Below are 21,102 nucleotides of genomic sequence, written 5' to 3' on the forward strand. Positions count from 1 at the left end.
GTTGGTTATTGTCAAAGATATATATTTACATGTATATGGTGGTGGTGACATCCAAAATTAATTTAAACAGGCAAATTCAATTCAAACTCTTACATCTGACATTATAGCAAAGATTAAAGTTATAGCACTGCTTATCGTAAATTCGACTGATTGTACCGTCCATGCTTGGGTTATGGTTTTTAACATAGTTAAAGGATCAAAGAGACATCACTTGTAGTAGGTCATGATAAAAAGTGCATCTAACCACAAACAACTGATTTAGTAATAATAACACAAATGAAAAAGAAGGACCATTGAATGCAGAAGAGTGAAAGTTTAATATGCTCAATATGTGCACAAATACAGGCAGAAAAAGTAATTAAAGACATAGAGCTAGTCTGCATTGCTTCATGTTTCAAGCTTGCCATCAAGCATAATTCATTTTCTCACTTTTTTTGCATCCAAGGGCTCTGATCTTTTCTTCTTTATCAGAAAAGTATATTCATAATCAGCTTTCAACATTAAATGGGTTCATCGGCCCTATAATTACATATCAGACCATCTCGGTCTCCACTTAAGCTTCACTGCCTCTCTGTGGCCGCATGAGTTTGATACAGTTTTTGTAAATGTATTTGTTAACCACTGAAATGCCTTCAATTATTTTGGTATATATTGTTTGACATGGCATATTCTGATATTCTACAAAACAACATTGTGCTTAATCAAGTTACCATGAACAACTAATACATTCACAAAGCATAACGAGTGGGGTGGTTGGTCTTCAGGGGCCCACGGCTCATTTTATTTGCCACGGGTCCCCCTAGTGGCTTAATCAGGCCCTGATGAAGCAAAAATTGTCTTTAAGTACTGTTCTAAAATTGCACACTGACTTTGGTTATATTTTTAATTTATTCATATTATTGTAGGCAACTAGGATAGCTCCAGACCTGTACTGTCACTGCACAGTATTTCACTTGATGAGAACCTGCTTCTCACATAATCAGTGATTTACAAATGCACAAAAATGTAGGGTCTCTGTAAAATATTTCGGATAGCAAAACCATCGGTACACAATGTCTTTCTAGGGTACTGTGAGGCGGAGGTGTGACCCAGATGCCCTTAATGACTTTAACCAGGTGTCCTGCTTGGCCTTTAACATGACTATCTGTGGCACGACTCCTGCTGCGCCGGGCCCTGTACCCTGCCATTTCCTCCCAAACACTGCCAGCACTGTATCATTTTCCTGTCACCAAATGACTGGCTAGCTGCTGTGGCATGCTAATGAGAGGAAGAGAGGGCAGATGAAGAGAAACTACAGGAAGACTGGTTCTTCATTTCCCCCATGCAATACAATACACAGAATCAATCCTCCATCCTCTACATGACTGTCTGCAGCCACTTTGGTTGCAGGGAGAAATTAAGAGCAACACAGCCATTATTAGCGTTGGAGAAAATCTCATTTGAGAAGATAAGAGTGCTGATTTCTATCCAAAAAGAAACAAAAAAAACAGAATGGCTGTAATTTGTACATCATATGTCACTTGTTTATCTTAGCAGATATATATATTGCACCTGCCCTGTCTCTTCCTGGGCAAATTTCCGCTAATATCCCAAGGTCCCTGCTCTGACACAGTGTGTTTACTAATGTTAAGAATAATGAACGCTCGCTCCAAAATGTCATCAAAAAAGCTTGTTTTTGATGAATAAATGTTAAATAAAGGCTAATATATTATTTGTTTAGTTGTTATACTGTATATCCTTTTCATGATTGCACAAAATTCTCCCCAAGCACCTTTTCTTTGATTCAGTTGTTCATTCCCCCCTGTGTTGCTCTGTGCTGTATGATCCCAGCCTTTACTCTGGAGCTCCCCCAATATTTTACCATAGCTGTGACACACAAGGGACTTAACAGCACATGAATTATGCACAACTCATTCAGTACACATGCATTATCACAGTCAAACTTTAATCTGAACATCTTCTCAGTTTTCATTAACCTCAATTAGATCAGTTAACAGTCGATAACATTTTAGATAAAACAACAGTGTTTCTTTAGACTAGTTAAAGGTTTTATTTGGTTTGTATTAAGTCAATCAGATGCTAACAGAGAGCGCAGACAGATAAAGGATGGGTCGTCTAATGTGTTGCTTTCTCATAGAAAGCTATCAGTGTCTTTGAATAGGTTTCTCCAACAGGCCCGGCTGAATGAATTACACTCGTCTGTTAGTATTCTGCCTCTGCCGTACAAAAGGTCAATGTCAAATGCACCTCATTTAAAAGTCAATAGCGACCATGCACATCATCTCCTGGGAATTCTGTCCGGGACCCCTCCAGACGGCATTGTGTATCATTCAGTTAGAAGAGGGCAACCAGAGAGCTTTTTTAATCTTGACCTTCCAATAAAATATGCTCCCAAACCAGAATTACATGGTCTAAAATAGAGACATAAGCTCCCAACAAATCATGACCAGACTGAACCATCTCAAGGGAGAGGTTCAACAGTGTCGGACACAGACACAACAGGTTTAGCACTGGCTGAACATGCATCACCATTTCCTTATTTCCATTATCTTGATATCAAAAAAACACACACATTCATACACTACAATGTCAGTATTGGATACAGCAATATTAATGCAACATTAAAACTGAATAATTCTGTCTATCTGTATTAGTAATAATAAAAAAAAACATGATAAAAAGCAAAATGAACGCAATAAATAATTCAGTACTATCTCAATGGTAAAATACTGCTCCTCTAAAAAAAATGTTTAACACTATTTGCAGAATACAGTCAATAGATATTAGGGGTGTACCGCCATATACCGGTATTGACAATAACCGTGATATTAACAAAATTTAATATTGATCTCATGTTAATAACACCGTATAATAATGCCCCACACACAGATGAGCAATTCATTTTCCAAAACACTGAATAAACAAAAGTTAAAGTAAAAGAAAGATTTCACTGATAGCATTATTATAATTGTTATTTAAAGATTTTCCCTAGCAATTCTGATTCTGATTGTGAATTGTTTTGGCCATGATAATAGTGTAGTAAAAATCTGACATCACGACAGCCCTAGTAGATATTACAAATACCTAACTCCTGCTCCTCTAATGTCTCACACAGATAGCAACAGTGCAACTCCAGCTACAATCCACTTGGCAGGAGGTTGTTTGGTTCGGAGGTGGAGGGTCCATATATATGTGGCCCCACGCTGCTTAGTGCAGTATACTGGACACTCGTAAGTATTCTTGAGCTCCTGCTCATCAGCAGGCACGGCTCTAACATACAGCACCGGCATGGCGGGAGTCAGATCCCTCAAAACCGCCTCGGAGATGACTCCTGACTGGGTGTCCCAACGTGCTCCTACGAGACACAGGGTGGGTTTCATTGTCGATACTTACAGAGATGCATATTTTACCAACACGGGTTTCAAAGTATTGTCAAAATCTATGTAACTTAATTGAGCACAGCGGGATGCAGTTATTATTCTGACCTTCCATGAAGAGTCCGTGAATATAGGCCCCCTCCCGTGGTGGATGTCCGAAGTCGTCTTTTGTCTTCTTTGTTACATCCACAGTCAGAGTCATCTTGTCCAGGGCCCACTGATTCTTGCGAGCAATGCTCTGCATAACAGCTGGAAAAAAAGTCAGCATGTTAATATATCTGCTGGCTCTGGTGCACATTAATGTTTCTGCTACCTCTAGTAGCACCTAGTACCTCTAGCACATGTCACCTAAATCATCTGCCTTTTTGGTTTAAGGATTGGGATCTCACCAGTGAGGAAAGACTGTGGGTAGAAGAGTCCTGAGAGCCAAACAACTGCAGGAAGAACTAAATCTTGAGTCCAGCTGTCCAACTCCCGACAGCTACACATTAGATCATTAAACCTTGATAAAACAAATATCAAACAACAATTAACAACATGGTATGCCATTGCTTGAAACCTTTACAATGAGTCGGCAAGGCTCATCCTAATATTGGCTTCATGTTTGAAGGAATTTTTACAAATCATGTGACGGGGAAACACGATAAGCAAAAATATAAAGGAGATATTAAAGGCCAAGTTGAGTAACAATACAATATTATTAGAAAGGAGCAGTTACCATTGGGCCAGTGTTTTAGTGGAGGGATAAGCCAATCTGGCCCAGGAATCTGGAACGGAGTCATTGAACAGGGCTGACTGTAGAGTCTCCATACTGGAGGAGATGGTGAGTTCTCCCTATGGACAAATAAATCCTCAATAATTTTATAGGATCTTACTGTTGATAAAAAATGTGCATTTTATACATTTAGTATATGTCACAGTAGACTGCACCTTCAGGCCAAGATCCAGCACATTAAGGGACTTCCTTATTTCTGCTAGCAGAAGATTCATGCGCTCACACTCCTGGAAACAGACTAAAATGTAGGGGCTTCGCTCTGTTGTCTTGGTGCTTATCTCTGCCATGTTATACTCCTCAGGAAGCTTGTCAAGGATATCTTGAATGACAGACTTGACCTGAAAAATATGATATACATAGTTAGGTTATTTATGTAGGTAGGTTGATGTATTCTCAGCTGCTCCCCCCCCCCCAGTAATGATTCTTTCTGCCTCCACACCTTCTCCTCTGTGCTCTGAACTGCCCCTTCCCCTCTGGAGGAGTCCTGTGGCTGCAGTTCCAGAAGAGTCCTTAGGAGGTTGTCTGAAGTGACAGTGAGGCACTCAAGCTCAGCATTTGGATGTAGACCATACAGAGTGGGGTTCTCAGATGGGACATGTTCGTCAATATAACTGTGGTAACCACTGTAGTCCAAGAATGGAGGTGATAAGAACCCAGGACACAGAAAGAGCTCCCCTTCAAACTATGAATTGAAGAATAGAGAATACAAAGATGTAAATACATACAGCACACAATTTAACAGAAAGCAAAACTGGTGACGACGACCAATATTCAACTTAAACCACCCTCACAAATCTTACAAGCCAAACTTAGCCTGTGTTTGAGAATACAATATGATGGACTGTAATGCAAGCCTTTTGCTGCACAAACAGTAAAACACATTGCCTGAAGTCTGATTGGAGAAACAGTAGCTGTTAGTTTGGTAGTAAAGGTTAACTGGCAGAGGGCTGATCAGTCCTCTTTGAGAGAAAAACATTATAAATTCCAACTGAAGCATATACCAACAACACATGCAGAAGAATACATTCCTATTAATGCTTATAGTGGAGTGTCATGCAGCAGCTGGCAGACAGATATGGCACACAGAGAGATTACATCACCAAAGTATGGGGGGAAAAATCAACAATGCCAAAGACTTTAAGTGCAATGCTGCAGTTTAGGTGTACATCCCAAGAGGGCCCCCTTTACCTGAACAACACCAAGTAATTCAAAACAAATTTGTAGATTTTCTCAACTATTTGACACAATAAAATTAAATGCAACAAGTTGTTGAGTGTACAGTATATGCAACTTGACAAGTGGGGCTTTTTCTTATCTTGAAAAAATGAAACAATATAACCAGTTTAAATTGAATTCTATTGCAATAGTTGTGTTTAGACTAAACACAAAAAAAAGAAAAATAAATATTCCTCTAACATGGCAACATGAACACTGACTTACCATTTTTGGATGCATGAACTGTTGTAGATAAGTCTTACACAGTCGTCTATCCCAGCCATCTGTAATGTGTCCTCCATACATGATCTCCCCAAAAAGATAACACAGGTCCTCCCAGGGCACCTGCATGGACTATAATAAACATAGTCTGTAGACTGATATGACAATGCAAATATAAGAACAATGTAGTACTTAAATAATTAGGAGCATATAAAATTTCAAGATAAAATTTTGTATTCCTGTTATTCCATTCAACTTTTGGAGCTTCAAGCAACAACTATATGATCTCTTCCTAAATGAGCTCTATTATAATGGTAACTGTAGGGAAATGTAACAAAATTATGTTTCTTTACACACACTGATCTAATGTATGACAGAAGAGTCTTTTCCTCAGCGGGAGATTATGATCCGCGAGGGTGAAGGAAGAAGAAAAGAACCTGTGATTCATAACAAATTACAAAAGCTGGAGGTTTACAATCATTTGTACCTGTATTGTTTTGCAAATTGCTTCCTTCATCAGCTCTAATTGTAGTGATCACTTATGGAGCGTTGTGAACTGTCACATTGGCTGCATGTAATTACATTTAGGATAACGCTTCATTGCCCTCCTAATGAATTCTCTGTATACGCACATACAGGTTACTGTTTGGTTAACATAATGAAGGACATTCGTTTTTGGAGGACAGAATACCTAGGAGACATAATTGGTTGTGACCAGAGTAATAGGAGTTCTAAGAGAAATGCATTAGGAGTTGAGAGGGGTGCAGCACCCCAAGAATGGATTTTTTTGTCTTTGTGAAATAAAGCTAAATTATAGGTTGCGTTCGTGTTCATAGTTATAAAAAAAAAAATGTGAAAAAAGACAAGACTGAACATTTTTCACAAATACCACTGAAACAAAAGATTTCAATAAGTAATTGGATACACTGAACTGCAATTCAACATCCCAGTCCAACATTAATTCCATTCCAAACTCCATAGTCATTATGCATTGACAAAGCTAAAGAAAGTAGTATTAAAAAACAAATACAAAGTTTTACTTATAACGTTACCAATATGAATACGATTTAAATAAAACATGTTGAAGTATCTTTAAAAATAGTGGTAAAAATTACTTTAGTGTTGGCCTCTAAGTAGTTGTACAAGACACTGGCTGAGATGGTGAGGTCTCCAGTGCTGAAGGGGTAGTTATGGTTCCACCCTTGGGGACCAAATTTACGGCGCTCCGTAACACAAGCATGAAAGAAGCAGACGGAGAAGAACATCGAGTTGAACTCCTGTTCTCTGGAGCACATATCCAGTGTGTCCTGAAAAGACAGGCAGAGAGAGAGAGAGAGAGTAAGAAATACAGATTACAGTGAATGCTACATTTATTAAATTTTTTTATCAAATACAACACATTTTGAGAAATTATTTTAAATGTTCAACACACTTGACTGAAGTTGTTGAGGGCTGCATGCAGACTGGCGTTCATGCCAGTGGGGGGCTCATTGGTGATTTTGATGGCATTCTCCAGTATGCCTCTGGGGATAACATGCTGCTCAGGGCTTGGTGCTGGTTCCCCAGTGATGAACACCCTGTAGTTCGGGTGACTGTCACCCACCGCTGTCTCGAGAAGAGCATCAAGAGAGGGCAGCCATCGAGCCACCAGGTGTACATTCTAAACAATGAAAATTCAAAAAAAGATTAGGCAGATTATGTACATTAATATTTTTTTGAATGCATAATTATATTTGTGTTCATTAGTGAAAGCTTCATGCTCAAACATGTCTTGCTATGTTCTCAATTAGTAAGAAAACCTTTAGTGACTCACTTGGCTGCAGGCTTCTCCCTCTAAAACGAGGCATTTATGGAACTGATTTAGCCAATTATGCTTTTTATTGAACCAAATTGAGTTTATTTCCTCGCTCAGGGGGTGAGATAATATCATTAGGTGCATTACAGGCTTGCTGGAAGAGCAGCCTGCAGGGACTACATGTGCCTAGTCACTGAACAGTACTGCTTCCTACCTGGAGAATGACCCAATGTCCAAGTTTAGAGGCATTACTCAGAACCCTTTCCGCTACCTCCTCCTGCCCTTGTCCCAGCGAGATGTTGTGTAAAGTGCCCTGCTCAATGGAGAATCCCAGCTTCAATCCTGCGCAGAAAGAACATTTAGAATAACTATCCATATCAAGTAATCCAAATGTATAAATGACCAACGATATACATAGTACCTAGTTTTTCTACATCTTTCAATGGATCCACTCCAGGTGAGAGGATGAAGAATACAGGGGTTGAGGGGCCACTATCCTCATACAACTGGTCAAATTCCAGTCTGGCAGCATCCACATATTTTGTTCCCATGCTCTCCTCCACAAAGTTCCTGCCAGGAAACATAGTCGAAAATCTCAGTGATATACAACACTTAGAAATACAAATGTTCTCTGGTCATTTACTTACCTTAACGTATAGGTCATCCTATCAGGGCGAAGTGCTCTAAAGATAATGAGCTTCTGTAGGGAAGTTTTATTCTTCCAGTCCTGGGGAAGTCTTTCCTTTTCAGGACAACTGGACTCAACAATCTTTCTCCAGCGCTTTGGTGAGCTCTCGATGTCTTTGTCCAGTCCATTGAAGTCCTCCATTGTAGAAATGGTCTATATTCAAACAACAGATCTTACAAGACCTCTCTAAGTGGTGAAATATATTGTGTGTAGTGATGACCTGATGGCTAACAACAATCAATATATATCACATATGTTAATAGCTTTGACCATACCTTAATGGCTCCCCAGGCTTGTGGGGAGAGGAAGGACACAGGACTAACTTTGCAAGCTTCCACATGGAAACGCAGAAGGAAGTCAAATTCCTGAGCATCAATTAGGCCCTGCTTGAGCAGAATCTGAGGGGAAGGACCAGGAGCAGTTTGTAATGATCTATGTTGTATTGATCTCTTTTAAATCATTTCCACAACAAATGAAAAAAAAACTGCAAAAAACTCGGACAAAGGGATTGTATAAACTCATACAGGCTGAACAAGTACATCTGCATGTAAAATAGCCACATGAAGGACAGCCTTCAGAGCAGCACAATTTCTAAGATGAAAACAGTTGGCGCAATGACAGATAATTGCATTATGCCATTAGAACCAACCCCCTTGTCAGAACCAACTGTCTGAACAGCAGCCATGGAGCATGGTGTGAGAGGTAATCAATAGCAGCGTATGGTCCTGCTGACTGCTTTTAATTGAAGTTAATGTGGGGGCAGAAAAGTAGTTTGATTGATGAGGATGACAGGAGGCCCCACCTTTGAGGCGGCCCTGAGTCCCTCACCTGGAAGGCAGTGTGTGACAAGAAGGTTAACTTGTCTCTCTCAAACAGGCCCTGGCTGCTGTACAGGAATACAGAATAGGTGATGGCCTCAGTGATGGTGTGCACTCTGGTCCTCACATCCTCATCCCATTCTGCATGCTCCATTGCTTTCTTAAACACAGAGTTAAAGGTCTGGAATACAAGCCAAGGGAGGACAGTGATCAGATAAGCAATACATGCATATAGACAGGACCCAAAGTTCTGCATCTGATTGACAGCTAAACACAACAAAGGCTTACATGTTGCTATAGAACCACAGGTTTAAGGTGATTGTGCCTAAAATGTTAATTACCAAAAGAAACAACAATGACAAAATGATCTGATTGTTTATCTCCTGATGTGTGTCCCCTGAGAGCAATTCAGGGGTAAAGGTTTCACCTTGAGAGAAAACTGGTACATGAGGTTAATCTTGCTGAGGTCATTGATGATGAAGAAGAGGAGTGACGCTCTCTCAGCTGCTGGGCGGTAAAGTTCTCGAGCCTCGTTGATCTCTGTCTCGTTCTCTCTGGCCTCCACCACCTGTGTGTTCCAATTGCACAAAATGAGCTATTAGGCTCTCAGTCATGCTCTAAAACCATCTCATTACACATATTCCTAACTGCACATCATTTGCAGCAAATGCAATAAAATGAGGTGCTTCCTGTTGTGAGAAAAATACTTGGGTGACAAAAAAGACACATGCACAACGGACCCTATAACCTCACCTTGCACTGAATGTGAGCGGCTGTGCTCTTGGCGTTCTCGAGTTGCTCCACCAGAGAAATGTCACCCAGAAAATTACCGTGGGCTGCAGAGAGGCGACTCAACAAGTCGTCCTCCAACCTCTTAAGCTCAATCTTGAAGTGGTTCTGCTGTGTGGTCAGCTCCAGCTTACACAAAACAATTCAGATTTTTTTTAATTTGGTATTATGGACTGTTACTTTGCATGGAAAAATCACCAATAAAAATGCTTCACTGTAGGTTTAACAGTCTACATTTCATAAAATTCCTAATTCACCTTTAGGGCCTCCAGGTCTGGCCTTTCCCGGGACACTACCTGTCCCAGCAGCTGTTCCTCCAGGCCCTCAGGAGTCACTGTGAAGTTGATGAGGGTGGTTTGGGCTTGGAGCTCAGGAGGGAAATGGGGATTAGCCAACTTGGTGTGGATGATTAGTTGAAAGTCACTGTTGTATTCACACTCTTTGTGCCCAATTCGAATGTACCTAGATAACAGAAGAGTACAATAAAAAAAATTGCGTTGTTTAAAAGTCACTAGTGATAAATTTGATGAACAACAAACAGTACAATATCTGATTTTGTTATGAAGCTGTTACAGTGTAAGTGTACTTCAAAATGTGTAAAACGTGTAAAATGCTTTGTTGCTGCTGTGGATAGGTATTGACTGAAACTTTACTGCACAGTATATCTATTTGACAAAACAATTCAAACTCAAAGTCCACATATTAGCTTTTCTCTAAGCTTTAAACCATGCTTAATCGTATGTGTAGAAATGTATTCATGCCTAACTGTTAAAGCTGCATGGACAAGAGGTCCTAAAAGTTATTAGAAGAAAATCAAAACAGCTACTGAACTTGTATTCTGAGTAAACCTACTAGTTAAAAGCTTCAGAAAAAGCTAGCCAATGGGATTTGAGTTTGTATTGTTTTGTCAAACTGCTACTTACAAGGTCAAGAGTGAACTTTTATGTTTTTAGTCATTGTTTACAAATCAAACACCACTTTGCTGAAAACATAGGAGTAAAAGTCGTATTCTCTGCCTGTCAAAAACAAAGAATCTAATTGCAAAAATGGCTGCAGAGTTAAATGTGCTCCGGTTGGTTTTATCTTCCCATCAATAAACTTCCAAAGTGAGAAAGTGAAACATTAATGATGATTGGAAGTTGACTCACTGATTAGAAATATCACCAGTGCTTTCCCTGAAAGTACAGGTGATTTCACTTATGATTGAATGATTGAATGATGATGATCCTATAGAATATTTGAACAGTGCACACTATGTATCTTGAAAGCTATTGTTGTCTATCTGAGCACATCGACCTCTCACTTTCATGCATTGCAATCTCAACAGAGGAAAGAACTTCCCGCCGGCTCCAAATGTCACTCATACTGTACGAAAGATTATCACCACAGCAGCCAGTATTTATCTGTTCCTGCATTTCAATTAAATTAGCGATGGCTTGACGAACCTTGTGGCTTTTCATGTTTCTCTAATTACCCCTTGGATGTCAGGCAAGGCCCCAATTTTACGGCACAGGTTCCTCATGGCCTGGGTCTGGTTCAACTCTATATCTTCACAAGCCAGAATTAATGTACTATTGATAGAACCATTACTCCACCAAATTAAAGTCCTTGCTGATGGATTGGCTTGTAGTCTTCCGTCAGCCATGAAAGGAATAATTAGTATTCATTACTTCACACTCTACAACATTCCAATTATTAATGAACTTCAGCTGTGGATCCCCACCAGATCCATCATGGCTGCCCCAGCAGGTTGTATTAATCATCGACAGAAACAAGTGTGTGGGTCATCTACAAGGGATAAACTTATAATCAGATTTACTATGATGAATTGTTACGTCTGAACAGACAGGATTTCAGAAGAACTTCAATGAACATGTGTTAAGATATTCAATATTCATGGTCATACATAGATCAGAGCAAGAAAGATGTAGACATTTTTGAGAGGGAAGTCAGAGCAGAAAGTCAATATGTGGTGTTTTCTATTTATGCTGTCATGTTTGAAAATCAGGTTTGACATCAGATAGATTCACCAAATACAGGGTGTTTAATAAAACAAGTGCCAGTTTGGATAGCATGTATGTATACAAGTTACACATTTTTAAGTCAAAGTAGCATTAGTGTAAAGCCATGTTCATAATTAAATGATACAAATTACCCATATATTACCTAATTTTGCGGTTTTAAATAATAAAGATGCAACGTGTAAAGTTGATTCAGCAATGTTATTATTCTGTTTCCCAAAAAAATGAATGAAGACAAATTCCAGCAAATCACAGATCAGCATTATGGAATTATCGAAGCTGAATTGGTTTGCCATAATAATGGAGGACCACAGAATTTAGTGTGATACAGGCCATCTTTTCGTGGGAGACAGGAGTACTTATACATAACCATGACTGTCCTTAATGCAGCTTTTACACTGAGGTTCGGCTGGTCAATATTCCTCACACCTAAAGAATATGAACACACGAATATACATCTATCACCCGTCTTGAGAGGCCAATCAATATGTTGGCCTCAGGGATTCAGAACACGCGCTGCAAATTCATTTATAATCTAAAGAGCGGGCAATAATAATGCATTCAATCATGTCTTACTGGTGTTTCAATGCTCAGTGAGATTCAACCATCTGGCAAATCTGCTCCTATTTTCTAACACCACAGACACATTGGGACGACTTGTGGGAATATCAACTTGCGTATCAGCAGGGATACAAAAACTGTGCATCGATTCAAATTGGTTTTTTTTGTTTTGGTGTGTAACAGCCCCATGCCAAATAGATTCAACAAAACAAAGCATTTACTATTGGAGAGCTGTTTTTTTTTATCCTTAATCGTTCTCAGCACAACAATATGTAATAATTCAATACCAACCTTCCTCTCTTAATTGTGTTTTTACCCAGCAGAGGCTCCAAGACTGGGTCTACCTTTTCCTGCAGATTCTCTATCAGAACTGTTTCACCACAGACAAGGGCTTGTTCAATCACATCTAGATACCTATGGAATGAAAAAGCAAACTGAATAAAACGGGTGAAACAAATGTCATAATACCATATCTTAGCAGTCTCTAGTGGACGTTGGTAAAGGCAAAGGTTTCAGTCTCATAAAAAATACGGATTAACAGAAACACCAACAAACAATACAAACTGATATAAGGCGATTTAACTGCAATCAGAATACAGCCCCTTCTCACCCTTTCTGTCCCAGCTGCACCACCCTCAGCTCTGGCCCGAGCCGGTTTCTGATCCACTTGATGCCCTGCTGCTGTGGGTCGATGATGAGCGGCCAACGCTCACTGGTGGTCAGGATGGAAGCATTCTCGGTGGACATCCTATCATTTGGCAGGCCCTGGTTATGCCAGGCAGCCACAGTGGCATCATCTGTAAGCATGAGGATTGGATCCAGGCCTTCTGTCAGGGGTACAGAGACCTGGAACAGAAACAGAGGAATGATGTCACTATAGTTGAAGCACTGGTGGAAGTATGATGTGCTACAGTCTTACCAACACAAATCTGTTGCAACACTGGCCTTACCTTCTGAGACTGAAGGAAGGGTATCCATGCATTGTTAAGGAGCTCCACACGATACTGTCTGGTAAAGTAACCCATGTAAGAGACGAATGCTGAAGTGATGAGGACATCACCACACAGGGTTTTCTGTTGCTTTTCATACTCAACAATTGCCCGGGACCAGCGCTTCTTCTCTGACTGCAAGACAAAAGACCAGGCTTTAATATATTTTTTTAATATACAGGAGACACAAAAAACCCTAAACATTCTATCCCATCAGAAGACAATTTCAATCTGAGAACTGAAGATGAATCTACACTGCAGGGACATGTTTGTGCTGGGCAACTTCCCACTACATTTATTGCAAAAAAATTAAGAAGATGTAAGCAATAAAGCATACAACGGCAATTCCCTTAAAATAGCTTTGAATGATTGGCTTTAGATTTGCTCTGCATCAATTTAGCATTCATTTAAACCTTCAGTACTATGACTGTGACAGCACTACAACAATAAATCATGCATGGCATTTTCTTACAAGGGGCTGTGGATCTAGAATATGTCACATAATAAATTCTCAGACAGTTAAAAATCACTATAATTTTACTCTAATGCATTATGGATTGCCTGTAATATCACTCAGTCTGGGGTGAGACATTGTTAATTTCCAACAGCTGTTGAGGCTTTGAGGTAAGTTAATGATTAAATATAGACGGCCTGATTTATTAGTCTGAACACTATTGCTTCCAGGTCAATGCCATAAAGACAAAACATTTATCTTGATATGCTTAAAAGCCAAGCTGTTCCATGCAAACCACATTTATTTTCTGCAATAAGAAAACTTACAAAATGGCCACTGAAATGGCCATCTTTTATTTCATATTAGCATCCACAAATATAATATATACTGTAGCCTGATGCACAGGAGCACAAAATAGTTGAATATATATTAAACAAATTATACAAATATGCAACATTCAACATTTATAAATTCATATTCCACAACTTCCTTTTGATACTTTTTCAATTTGTTAAAGAATCAGAGTATTAATTATCTTTTCACTACAAACTAGAGATCGTGCAAGAACATGAGCACAGAAATGCACAAACGCAAGCACGCACACACACATCCCATGTATAGAACCTACTTATACAGTAAATACTACTGTACAAACACAACCTCTCTACTGCACTGACTTGCCATCTCTCTTCCTTTCTCTATTTGGATTCCATTCAGCCCGCCAGTTGCCAAGTTCAGCCATGCGTTTTTCTGTGGTCCAGCCCTCTCTACCTGTCTCACAAGTCCCCAGTATGCTGCTGGGCCAGGCTGTAAAATCTCCCTTTGCCTGATCTACTCACACAACTGTCAGGCTAGCTAGCCAGGACATAACAACTTCTAGTCCAGATTACCGATGCAATTCGATTACCAGTGCCTCTCCATGCATACCTCCCGCAAATTGACAGTTTACTCCATGCCAGGTCTGCCCCAGTGGCACCAACAAACTCCTTTATCTCTCCTTGTTTACCTCTAAGCCCTTGACCAGTCGGTTGGCCAGCTCTATGGTCTGGTTGGTACGCATCACCTCCTCCTGACAACTGACTTTCTCAATTGTAGCCCTTTCCACCTGAGTTGTTAGGCTCTGGAGGGTTACATCAAGATCCTTGAGAAACAAATCAAAAGGAAGGGAGGGAAATTAGACACCATTAAGAAAATCTAGCTTTTAGACTAAGTGACTTAATTAAGTATAATAATAACATTGCACTCACCGCCAATTTCTTTTGAACTGCTAACATTTTGGCTGTTGCTGTGTCCAGATCTGCATTAGCTTGTGATAGTGCATGCCTCTTTGGAATGACCTCACAATAAATCTGCAAAAAAAAAAAAGGAGGCATACTATGAAAGCTCCATGGTGAAGAACAAACCTTCTGGCAGAAAATACACAATAGATTATATTAACATTTATCATAACAATAAAGTATCTGAAGAAATTGCCTGACCTCATAGTATCTGACAATGTTGATAGTCCAGGCACAGAGACCCGCTGCAGCTGTAGATTTGGTCCGAACTAGATCGGGGTGGAACTCTGGGTTTCTCAGGTACTCTTGTTTTACTACAGTCAAACAGACGTCAGGGACATGCTCCTTGTCATATGACACCAGGGCTTGTAGGAAATCATCCACCTGACAGAAGTAAACAAAAATACAGGGAATACATTAATGACTGCACCGGCATTTTGGGTTGCTGTTGGAAAAAAGTTACTTATCAATAAAACCTGAAAATGAGAATGCTAATGTTTACAAGAGACAGTGCCACACAACAAATATAATTTGATTTAATTATCCGTTAAACTCCATACAAATGATATAATCTCTGGTGTTGTGTGAAATTCATGAATGGAATTGGTATTAATACTAGTTTAATAGCTGGCAATGATACTGGAAGAACTCTTAATTGTCATAATGAAAAACAATAGTGGACTTACGTGAATGCATTTAGATATGCATGTAAAATATCAAATGTATCATCTTGAATTTAAAGGGGTTTAAAAAAAAAAGAAAGTTTCTTTAAAATCATTTTCCCCACTGAATAGCACTGGCCTTTTCCTTTTTTCACCTGTCGCCCACCTACACCTATAGGATCCCAGTGAAAAATAATCGTTTTAGCCTGATGTTGTTCTTTATGTTTTTTTTTTAAATCATGAATATAAAAAGGTATGTATCAGATGCATATACATTTTTTACACTTCAAATAATTAACAAGTAATTCAGATTAACCAAAAAAAGAACTACTAGGTCTAAAATCACAACAAAAATGCTTTTGTAAAAGAAAGAAAATAAATTCTACAGGCATTTTAAAAAACAAATACATATTTTTATGGCCACACATGCACCCCTACTGAGTAAGCATATTCATAGAGCCATCCAGATGTAATGTGAGCATTGGAGAGATGCTGGCCAGGGTCAAGGCCCACACACAAATTAGATTGGCATTAATCAGGCAGATGTGTTTGACATGATGACAGCTTAACCTTGCCCATGAAGGCCCGTGCCGCCTTCCAACTCCGATCCTTAGGCACTCGACCGCGGGGTGCTAACAGAACCATCACAGCTGCTGCTACGTTGATCACTGCCACTGGAGGGTTTGGAAAGGCCTTCAGCTCAGTAAGATTCAGCTAAAAAAATAATAATAAACATTATATTGTCTTAAGAATGAGCCAAAGATTTAATGGATTAGTGTCTTATAAATAAAATGAAGCACTTTGTTGAGGGTGTCCAGTGCTGCTGTAGCAGCTGTCAGTGATGGCTCTGCCTTATCTAGGTCATTTTCACACTCCTTCTGTTTCACAAAGACTTCTGCCTGGATGATGGCAACCTGCACAAAAGCAACCATAAAGAAATAAACCACAAAAGGTGCATGTTGTGAATGGTGTGGTGTGAAGAGTGCAATGTCAAAAAGGGAATGAGAACCAAAATGTTATAGGACATCTCACCTTTTGTGCCTCGACATCTGCAGCCTCTCTCTTGCTGCTAACCCTCTCAGTCTGCAGTCCAATCTTTGTAATTAAAGCCTCAATATTCTGGTTTTTAAAGGTCAACTCAGCTTCTTGGGATGCCAATTTAGCTTTTAGATCTTCAACCTAAAATAGAGAAAAACAATTACACATACTTCAATGTGTAATATACTTAATGTCAGGGGAAAAACTCACACTGTTTGAATCAAAGGGTTAGTACTATTACTAAGACCAGAACTATTCCTAATTTTACTACCTCAACCATGTACCTCAAACCCCAATTTAAACCCCCTACAGTATATAATAAAGACGTTTACCTGAACGGCAGTGGTTTGGAGTTTTTGAAGGCCGCTGTCAAGCCGGTTCATCTTGTGCTGGAGCTGAGCCCGGCTCTTCTCCAGAAGGTTCCTGTACAGGGTGATTTGCTGGAGAAAGCTCTTGGGGGTGGTGTAATTGTACCTCTTCTCATTGCGCCGGTATTTTTCACTTGCCTGGTTGACACTGGTGTGAACGTAGGCCATGAAAAGACTGATGGATTCCTGGACGGCAGGCTGTAAAAATAAGCAGACAAGGGGGGAGAGGGGAGAACATGTTGAGCTGAATTGAGTAGAGTTTAACATCCCCAACCTGATGGGGACTGAAATATTATCTTCATAAATTTTGAATTCATCTACAAGTTTTGCCATTTTACTTGGCTGGCCCTGACTTACTCAATCTGAAATTTAGGTGCAGCTAGCAGGAATGATTAGGCTTTGAAACCTCTGTGAAAATAATGTGTTTAGACTACTGACATGCAGCTTGTAAAACATGCACACTGTTTACATTTTCTCTGATGTCCTCCAACTTTCTAAACTGTCTACAAAGGCTGTTGTACTAGTCCAACTAAGTATTCATCATATGGTGCACAATGACACAGAGCCTCTATTAATCATACAGTTAGCAATCAATTAAAGCAAAAACAAATGAGCAGACAATACAAGGATCAAACCTAACCATAACTCACAAAAAGCCATTGTTAATGATCATGGAGCCAGGAGGAAAAAAATCATTATTAATTAAGATTTGACATAATGCTTTTTGACAAAGCATGCTATGTTCAGTTGAGATGCGAAAGAAGTTCTCATTGATTGGCCGTGTGGAACAACTATTAGTGGGTTGTGAATTTTAACTTTAAATAAATGATCATTTCTTGTTTTCCAGCCTCCAAGAAGATAAAGAATTATTAATGACTAAAATATACAGTAATGTCTGACATGTTGTTTTGCTTCAACTTTTTAAAATATTTTATTAATGCCCATGAACTTAAACTCTCTTAAAATCTCAAAGTTCTTTTTGAATCCACAAAAAAGGAAATTATTAAGTCCTCCTCTGAATAGCTTTATTTTACTCCAACTTCACTACTACCAGGGCTGCAACTAATGATTATTTTCTTTATAGATTGATCTGCTGATTATTGTCTCGATTAATTGCTATGTCTATAACATGTCAGAAAATAGTGGAAAGAGTAGTTTATTCATACTTCTTATCTTGCCTGTCTGTACAGTCGTGCATGACAACTAATGCATTTTTGCTTAAAAAATGACGAGCACAATTATTTGATTATTACAAATAGTTGCAGTTTCACTTTCTCTCAATCAACTCCTTATTTAATCGTTGCAGCTCTAACTACTATCTCCATGCTCGAGTACTGGTCTACTACAGCTACTGCTACAACCATTACTCAACTCCACCTCCTACCTCTAATAATATTATTGCTGAAGTTGCCTCTACAACTCTTACTAAAGTACTAATGCTCTAATAATACCACAGCTTCTTAAGTAATACAGCTACAGAACATCCACACGTGATAATATGTGCGCGCACGCACGCACACACGCACACACGCACACACACACACACACACACACACACACACACACTGGAAAGTAATAGTCTGGCACATGATCACACATGTGATGACACTTCCTGGTTGTGACAGCTGTGCCTCCTTAGAGGGTCATTATGTGCTTAATCACTCTTATCTCATTAACATAAATGATCCTGGGTTGTGATCGTTACACTGCTATGATGGAAAACAATGATATGCCTGCACTCACTGTGAGTCTCCAGGCATGTGCTCAGCAATTTGTCAGTACTTCAGCAGAGAACTAATGATGAGGGATCTATGGAAAAGTTAATCCAGCTGCACTGTAGTAATTAGAGAGTGTTCATTAAAATCTAACTCAGTTCAGAATAAGGGGGTACAAAGCAAACCTAGGGAAGATACTGTGCTGTAAGTCACACCCGTGGATGCATCTCTGACAGCTAATACTGTCATTTGGTTATTGTTCACACGTGTGGTGGAAAAGCAGGAGCCACAAAATAACCATTTAATTCAGAATTTGAAAATTAGGATGAGAGAGATGGTGAGATAAAGCAATTGGATTCAAAGGCCTGACCTCAATGCCTTCAATCTCTTGGATGAACCTGAAGCTGACCGACTGCAGAGCTTCTGAGGTCCAAGGAAGGAACCAGTCGACGGTGGTGCATTGTACGAGAGCAGGGAATCGACGGGCACGAACACGAAGAGTACTGCCCACGGGAGACAAACACAGTACCACCTACAAAGAAGGCAGTAGGGAGACAAAAGAGTCACCCAAGCAGACATACACAAACAGGTCTGTACAATCGTGCATCCTCATACTTGAAAATGATGAGATATCTAGCCAAGTGCACATAGGAAAGTCAACACATAACTGGCAGCCTTCTGTGCCCCCACTTTCATCGTCTTGGCATGTGGACAGGCAGCCACATTCCCAGTTGGCTGGAGCAGACGGTGACGCTACCAGAGGCCCTGGCGCAAAGACTAGCTGGATGGCATACATGTGTACTGAGACAAGAATTTCCTTCCTTTTAACCCCCCAGTTTGTCTGGCTCTGTTAAACATATTTAATAACACTTCACAGCAGCTGTGCTTTTAATTTTGTGGCTCAAATAATATAGAGTATTTGTAAGATTTTCTCATTAATTTCTGGTTGTGCATATCGGCTACAAAGGCATGTTCAAGTGCTATCAAAATCATTTAGCACAACATTGATCTGATTTGTGTTTCCAAGTTGTGTTAGTTATTTTGTGTCCTCCACTTCTATAGCAAACAGCCAATTATTCTTGGCTAGTAGTTCTAGGGTAGTAAAATGCAGACAGACAGGTTGGCTGTGTTAAGGGCAGCTAGATGTTGCTTCAATATATAAAAACACATTATATATACACAAAACAGAAACACTAAGATGTTAACAGAAGTCAACTCACCTAGACATCATCATCACAAAATAGTGGTGACAGATAATCAAACACATTGTCAAGACAAAATCTGCCGAAGTGAAAGAGCAATTTTACATCATTAAATTTAATTCTTTAGACCAATGAGCCTAGAAGCACTGGTGAATAATAATTTCTTTAGATGGGACATTTGAAAAACTAGACCGTGAGCTGTAGTCGAACTCGGTCAATGAAGAATCTCCAGCAGTTATCCCTGCTGTCCAGCAGTCCGAGCGCTCGGACCTCAGCTCTCACATCAGACACAATGCCTTCAATCTCCTCCTCACTGAAGAGCTCGGGAATTTCTCCTGGAGGGAAAGGCCCAATCATAGTCACAGTCTGACAAACTGTAGTAATCAATATTCACTCTTCATACAACGCTATAATTTCAGAATGTTTTCAAAGACTGAACAAGTTTGATAATTGATGATGTTCTTCACAGTATGAATATTGTGACGTTTAGGTCTAACCTGATGCCAGTAAATCATTAATAATGACCAGAAACCGCTCATCGGGTATCTGTGAATCAGTCAGGAGCAGAGCCACACGCTGGTTCTTCACTCCAGTTTTTAGGAACAAGCCTGCCAGATCCATCTAAATAAAACAACACATGTCATGAATGGAAGCCAACTATATAATGTTCACACATATATAGAGTCCACTAGAGAAATTCAAAATCAACAATAATCAATGAGATAACACAAGTCCCATGATTACGACTTGAATTTTTAAGAGGCTGTTAAAAAATAAAATTGACAAACTTGCTTCATCAATGAGATAGTGAAACATTTCTCAGTGGTTATAAATAGTAAACCCAGTCATTTAAAAGTTATACATTTTCATTAATGCAAATTTTATGAAGTGCTACTGTTCTGTTTGGCGCCAACCTTTTAACAACATCAATATTTACCTTGAGGTCCTGGATGCTATAACCCTTGCTCAGAGTGATTTGGAAGACTTCCACAGAGGATATGTAGGCGGCCAGACGAGTCAGGCTCTGCTTCCCACTGCCCCCGACCCCAACCAGTAAGCCATGAGCCCTTGGAGACTCCAGGATACGACTGATGCGACAGCTGGTAACAACACAATCTTTGTTATGCCATAAAACA

At 39.6% G+C, this 21,102-nt stretch overlaps 1 protein-coding gene across 1 annotated transcript in view; it reads right to left on the reverse strand.

Moving 5' to 3' along the window:
- Positions 1-922: 922 nt before the first annotated feature.
- Positions 923-21,102, reverse strand: part of si:dkey-233k19.3 (dynein axonemal heavy chain 11) — a 39,118-nt gene continuing 18,938 nt past the window's right edge. The window contains exons 52-82 of the mRNA XM_068736386.1: positions 20,904-21,066; positions 20,464-20,587; positions 20,159-20,301; positions 19,135-19,296; positions 17,014-17,247; positions 16,676-16,822; positions 16,444-16,557; positions 16,214-16,357; positions 15,183-15,365; positions 14,952-15,053; positions 14,711-14,845; positions 13,212-13,385; positions 12,872-13,107; positions 12,553-12,675; positions 9,937-10,141; positions 9,644-9,808; positions 9,318-9,458; positions 8,901-9,071; positions 8,348-8,470; positions 8,032-8,225; positions 7,806-7,954; positions 7,599-7,726; positions 7,022-7,249; positions 6,705-6,896; positions 5,593-5,721; positions 4,592-4,834; positions 4,308-4,490; positions 4,096-4,211; positions 3,767-3,879; positions 3,486-3,626; positions 923-3,355 (exon numbers count right to left, since the gene is read on the reverse strand). Coding sequence (XP_068592487.1) covers positions 3,108-3,355; positions 3,486-3,626; positions 3,767-3,879; positions 4,096-4,211; positions 4,308-4,490; positions 4,592-4,834; positions 5,593-5,721; positions 6,705-6,896; positions 7,022-7,249; positions 7,599-7,726; positions 7,806-7,954; positions 8,032-8,225; positions 8,348-8,470; positions 8,901-9,071; positions 9,318-9,458; positions 9,644-9,808; positions 9,937-10,141; positions 12,553-12,675; positions 12,872-13,107; positions 13,212-13,385; positions 14,711-14,845; positions 14,952-15,053; positions 15,183-15,365; positions 16,214-16,357; positions 16,444-16,557; positions 16,676-16,822; positions 17,014-17,247; positions 19,135-19,296; positions 20,159-20,301; positions 20,464-20,587; positions 20,904-21,066 — 5,053 coding nt within the window. The 3' untranslated portion in view covers positions 923-3,107. The remainder of the gene's footprint in view (positions 3,356-3,485; positions 3,627-3,766; positions 3,880-4,095; positions 4,212-4,307; positions 4,491-4,591; positions 4,835-5,592; positions 5,722-6,704; positions 6,897-7,021; positions 7,250-7,598; positions 7,727-7,805; positions 7,955-8,031; positions 8,226-8,347; positions 8,471-8,900; positions 9,072-9,317; positions 9,459-9,643; positions 9,809-9,936; positions 10,142-12,552; positions 12,676-12,871; positions 13,108-13,211; positions 13,386-14,710; positions 14,846-14,951; positions 15,054-15,182; positions 15,366-16,213; positions 16,358-16,443; positions 16,558-16,675; positions 16,823-17,013; positions 17,248-19,134; positions 19,297-20,158; positions 20,302-20,463; positions 20,588-20,903; positions 21,067-21,102) is intronic.

Source organism: Cebidichthys violaceus, unplaced genomic scaffold (genome assembly GCF_023349555.1).
Source record: "Cebidichthys violaceus isolate CVI_PGR_0920_01 unplaced genomic scaffold, fCebVio1.0.p SCAF_7, whole genome shotgun sequence".
Taxonomy (NCBI): domain Eukaryota; kingdom Metazoa; phylum Chordata; class Actinopteri; order Perciformes; family Stichaeidae; genus Cebidichthys; species Cebidichthys violaceus.